Genomic DNA, 6,000 nt, shown 5'->3' with positions numbered 1-6,000 from the left:
CGACAAAAGGAGCGCCCCGCAGGCCATGGCGGCATCCACCGATGACAGGAAGAGAAAGACAGACGAGAGGGAATACGATACCCCTCCGCCAATACCATGCACTCCTAAAGAATTGGATGTTCTTTTAGATAAGTGGATAGCAAATGGGATTTTTAAGCCCAATTAAGTCGCCAGGGAGCCCACAGAAGAGGAACGAAGGGACCCATGCTTCTGCTGCCTGCACAACTATGTGCAACATCCTACGGCAGAATGTTGGGCACTCCGCAAGCTGGTGCATCGAAGGATCAAAGAAGGGACACTGGAGCTGACGCAGCAAGAAGTTCAGAGGAACCCACTCCTGAACCACAAAGGGAAAGGCGTAGCATCGGTGGTAATCTGTGCGGACCCCGGGGAAGACGAGGAGAAAAACCTAACCCTGCCTGCCACGGCTATCCCCACTTTACAGAGAAGCTCTAAGTTCAAAAATCTGTTCGAATCTAGGTCTTATAGCGAAGGAACGAAAGACGACCACAGAGGCTCTAGTAAGCATCGCTTTTAGGGCAAGAATAGAATGCTTGTCAGCAAAAGGTACAAAAGTTAGGGCTCTCCTTCAGGAGTTAACCAAAATCATCTTCAGTGATGGAGATATGGAAGTGGGCTATCCTGACCACAAGAGACCCCTTTACTTGGCTGCGTCTATAAACCAGATCCCCATCAAGAGAGCCTTGGTGGATACTGGAGCCTCGGTGAACCTGGTACCTTTAAGCACCCTGTAGGCGGCAGGAATCTCAGAGAGAAAGATCCAAGGGTGCCCAATGGAGATAACGGGGTTTGGTGGGAGCAGAGAATACACTGCTAGTCATATCCAACTGTGGTTAAAAGTAGGTCCTATAGCCTCTTTAGCCTGGTTCCACGTAGTAAAGACGGAGGTTTCATACCATGTGCTCCTGGGGAGGCCATAGCTGCGCAAGCACCGGCTAGTACCATCTACTTATCACCAGTGCGTAAAGGGAAGGCTGAATGGACGCATGATACGTATAGCGGCAAACCCATCACCATTTGAGCAGGTGGAGGCTCATTTAGTGGAAACAATGTTTTACGACCAATGGGCACTGTCTGGGGAAAGCTCAGTATCAAAACCAAGGGGTACTTTTGTCCCTAGGTGGGAAGACGTTCGAGACGACCCAGAACCTAATCTAAGGGAGTTACTCTCTCAAAGGAAGAAAAGAAAGGAAGCATCTGCCGCAGAGCTTAACGATACACCACGATGCGTCAAGGTTCGAGGACCCGACGGCAGGATTGTGTATAAATTATGAAGGTGCGTGGGGCTCATGAGTGAGACACAAGTGGGCCCCATGAGTGAAGAGCAGCGCAAAAGCTTGATATGTTGCGTAGCTCAGGAAGACTCGGAAGAAGGAAATTGTGAAGAAAGAAACAAGGAGATTGCGGCAGACAAGGATGCGCAGGTTACAACAGAAGAACAGACGGAGGAAGTCGACTTGGGATCTGGCCCACACGAGCCAAGGCCCATTTTAATCAGTTCAAAGCTGTCAGAAAGAGAAAAGTTGGAGTTCGTACTATTATTAAAAGAATACAAAGACGTTTTCGCATGGAATTATAGTGAAATGCCAAGATTGGATCCTAGGTTAGTAGTGCACACGTTGAAAGTGGACTCGGAGGCCAGGCTAGTAGCCCAGCTTGCCAGAATTTTCCATACCGAAATAGAGGACCAAATAGTCAAGGAAGTACAGAAGTTGTTGGCCGCAGGATTCATCAAACCCATTCAACATCCACGATGGTTATCCAACATTGTGCCAGTAAAGAAGAAGAATGGGCAGATAAGGTGTTGTGTAGATTTCAGAAATCTTAATAAAGCCTGCCCAAAGGATGAATTCCAGCTGCTAAACATGGACCTATTGATAGATTCTGCAGCAGGAAATGCCATGTTCTCCTTTATGGATGGGTTCAGTGGGTACAACCAGATCAGGATGGCGTCGCAGGATGCGAAGAAGACTGCCTTCAGAACACCCATAGGCAACTTTTACTACACAGTAATGCCGTTCGGGTTGAAGAACGCAAGTGCAACTTATCAAAGGTCAATGACGGCCATTTTCCATGACATGATGCATTGAGAATTAGAAGATTATGTAGATGACATAGTGGTGAAGTCAAAAAGGCGGGAGGAGCACATTCAAGTGTTGAGAAAGGTGTTTGAAAGGTGTAGGACCTTCAAACTTAGAATGAATCCCCTCAAATGCGCGTTCGGAGTATCCTCAGGGAAGTTCCTGGGTTTTCTGGTCCATAGCAGAGGAATAGATGTGGACCTAGGCAAGGCTACAGCCATAGCCACAATGAGACCTCCAGCTACAGTGAAGGAGTTGAAAAGCTTCTTGGGGAAGGTCTCATTCATTTGGAGATTCATCCCAGGGCTAGCATCCATCACCTCTGCCTTCGGGAAATTACTAAAAAAGGGGCAAAATTTCTAATGGGGGGAGGTACAGCAGGCAACCTTTAACAAGTTACAGCAAATTATGATAAACCTCCCTACTGTGCAAGCCCTAGTCCGCAAGAAGCCACGGTTATTATACTTAGCCACCAACCAATGCTTCGTGGGTGCGCTGATCGCTCAGGAAGATGGAAATGGGGTAGAACAGCCAGTATATTACATCAGCCGGGCCCTAAAAGACACAGAGACTCGTTACCCGAGGGCAGAAAGGGCATGTTTAGCAATTGTGTACGCCTCGCAGAGATTGCGACACTATTTCCTAGCCTATGAGGTGTGGCTGATGACTAAGTCTCACGCTATCAAAGCCTTATTGCGACAAACCATCCTCTCTGAGAGGATATCCCAATGGTTGCTGCAACTATCACAATACAATCTAAAAGCAGGAACGCCCAAAGCAGTAAAGAGCCAGGCTATAGCGGATTTGCTAGCACAATTCCCAGGAGAAGAAGAATTTCCATTGGATGACGGAGTCCCTGGGGAAGTGGCTACGGCAGAAGAAGTTGGGGAACGGTGGTTGATGAAGTGTGACGGGTCTTGTACCGCCCAATTAGGGGGGTGGGAATAGTTCTATATCACGAAGAAAACGAGGCTGTAGCACTATTGTTCAAGCTGGAGTTCCCTTGCTCAAATAACACGGCAGAATATGAGGCCTACCTAACTGGGTTAGCCACGGCCCTTAAAATGGGGGTTAAACACTTGAAGGTGGTGGGAGATTCGAACTTAGTGGTCTGCTAGACCAAAGGGAGCTTCTCCTTGAAGGAACCCAGCCTAGCTTCTTATTGGGCGATGGCCCAGAAGATAGAAGAAAGGTTTTCAACCTTTGAAATAAAACATGTGCCGAGAGGTTAGAATCGATTCGCAAATGCGTTGGCCGTGCTAGGCTCGCAAATAATATTTGAAGGAAATAGTGCCAAGATAGAAGTCAGCAAGAGAAGAGAATCAATCATAGAAGTTTTGAAGGAAAAGTTCCGGGAAGAACAGTGTGAAAAGGATTGGTGAAATCCCATAAGGGACGTTCTAATCAAGGAAGGCGAACCTGCGGAGTTGAAAGCGTTAAAAGACTATACTCTGGTAGGAGGAGAACTGTACCGTAGGATGCCAGGAGGGATCCTGTCAAGATGCGTGGGGCAAAAAGAGGCCCAGAGAAAGCTGAAAGAAATGCACGAGAAGACCTGCGGATCCTACGGAGAGATCAGCCTCTATCGCAGACTCCAAAGGGCAGGTTTTTATTGGCCCAGTATGGGGAAAGATGCGGACCAGGTCCAAGTCCAATGTGAAACCTGTCGACTTGCGGCTGACAGGGAGGAAAGTTACGCTGTGTTTGCCAGCGAAGATTGGAGGGAGCCATTCACTCAGTACCTAGCAGAAGGCGTCTTGCCACGGAAGCACAATGAGCGTTACAAGCTCAAAAGGCTAGTAACACGCTACTTTTTGCACAACGAGGTCCTTTTCAAAAAAGGATATGCTGGAGACCCACTGCGCTGTTTGGGCCCCGAAGAAGCAAAAAGTATGATAAAGGAAGTGCACGTAGGAGAATGTGGAGAGCATCAAGGAAAGAAAAAGTTATACAGGTGCTTGTTGTAGATAGGTTACTACTGGCATAGCAGAATTTGTAAAAAAATGCCACAGTTGCCAAGTACAGGCCAAATTGATCCACACCCACCCGCAGCAATTGCACAGTATGGTCACCCCGTGGCCATTCCACACCTGGGGGCTTGATTTGGTAGGGCCCGTTAACCCACCATCACGTGGGTACATATGGATCCTGGTCGCCACGGAATACTTCACCAAGTGGGCAGAAGTAGTGCCACTTCACAAAGCTACTGGGGGGCAGTGGCCAACTTTATCAAGGAAAATATAATAGTAAAATTCGGAGTGCCCCATAGAATTATTAGCGACAATGGCACACCATTTGTCAACAACGATGTAAGGAAAATGCTGGAATTCTACCAAGTTAAACACCATCGATCATTGCCTTATTATCCGCAGAGAAACAGGCAAGCGGAGGTGACGAACAAGGTTCTCATAAATATCATCAGTAAAATGAGCCAGGAGTATACAGGAGGATGGGCAACGCACCTGCCAGACGCCTTTTGGGCCTACAAGAATTCACCAAAGTCAGTCACAGGATTTTCGCCTTTCTCTCTGGTCTACGGAACGGAAGTGATGGGTCCGGCAGAAATAATGACCCCCTCCCTACGTGTTATGCAAATGAAAGAAAGGGAAAAAGAGAAAGAAGTCTTTACAGCAGAAAGATATGAGGACCTGGAAGGGCTTGATGAGAAGAGAGAAGAAGCCCAGGAACGCAGCCGCAGATACAGGCAAAGGATGACAGAAGCCTACAGTAGGATGACCAGAGAAAGGGTATTCATGGAAGGGCAACTCGTACTGAAAGTAGCGGATTATGTGAGAAGAGGCATGGCAGGACCATCTAAATTTGCACCTAAATGGGAGGGACCATTCGTGGTGAGGGAGGCACACCCCACTGGATATTACCGACTAACTCAGACAGATGGCAAGGACTTGATGGACCCAATCAATGGGAAATGACTAAAGCGTTATCATGCGTAGAAAGAAGGAGGGTGAAAGGTCACGAAACCACTCTAGAATGTCATTTTTCTTTTTCTTTTTCTTTCTCTGATATTTTCCTTTGTTTCCTTTTATCTTTCCAAGTGGCCATGTCACAAAACAAAGGATTGTAATATGCTTTCATGAATATGCAATGAAAAGTTATGAGGCATTATAAAAAACATCCCATGTCATAATAATTAGCTAAGGCAGTAGCATCGCATAGTTATAAAACCCAAGTTATGGCAAACCCGCTAGATAAGTGCACAAAAAAAAAAAACAACAATAAGGGAAATACGAAAAGGGATTAAACAGAAAAGAAACTGGGATAAAACATCAATGGAGGCCGGAGATGAGAGTCTGGTCACCAAAGCGGCTAAAACCATCAGTGCCAGAAACGAGGCGCTCACGACGACCCTCTAAGTCTGCCACCTCCTTCCGCAAAACCTCAAGACGCGCGTCAATAGCTTCAATGGCAGGTTGAACCTTCCTTATGAAATAAGCACGGGTAATCTCACGAAGATAGTCCAAAACAAACCCCACGACGAACCCCACGTTGACAAGTTCCTGAATCGCTGCCCTCCACTGAAGAATCCTCTCAGTCGAGACGGTGTCAACAAATTTGTGCTCAACATCATTCATCACACTGCCCAACAACTTCAGAAAATGCTCCCTGGTAGAACGGCCAAACCTGAACTCCCGCATGAAGTCACCGCGGCTGCTATAAATTGCCTCGAGGTGGAAGACGCAATCCTCAAGAACCCTAAAGCCATGGAAATCAACATAGGGAGGCCCAAAACCCCAGAAATCCTCTGGACCAAGGTCGTTGACCTCATGCTGATCAAATTGGGTAAAGAAAGCCGCGGCCTCACTCGCCAGATCAGGTGCTGTGGCAGAACTACTACCCACTTCAAATTGAGAAGGAACGGTGGGGAGCAAACCTGGCA

The 6,000-nt window shown here is 47.2% G+C and overlaps 1 protein-coding gene across 1 annotated transcript; it reads left to right on the top strand.

The window, feature by feature from the left end:
* The first annotated feature begins 4,243 nt into the window (after nucleotides 1-4,243).
* Nucleotides 4,244-5,035, top strand: LOC142634290 (uncharacterized). The gene has a single exon (XM_075808588.1). The coding sequence runs from the start codon at nucleotides 4,244-4,246 to the stop codon at nucleotides 5,033-5,035; it is 792 nt and encodes a 263-aa protein (XP_075664703.1).
* Nucleotides 5,036-6,000: the final 965 nt, after the last annotated feature.

This window comes from Castanea sativa, chromosome 1, assembly GCF_040712315.1.
Source record: "Castanea sativa cultivar Marrone di Chiusa Pesio chromosome 1, ASM4071231v1".
Taxonomy (NCBI): Eukaryota; Viridiplantae; Streptophyta; class Magnoliopsida; order Fagales; family Fagaceae; genus Castanea; species Castanea sativa.
This window is presented reverse-complemented; position numbering and strand designations above follow the sequence as displayed.

Bases quoted from the DNA above. Each gene is read 5' to 3' on its own strand.
- LOC142634290 (XM_075808588.1), top strand. From the start codon at position 4,244: ATGGATCCTGGTCGCCACGGAATACTTCACCAAGTGGGCAGAAGTAGT.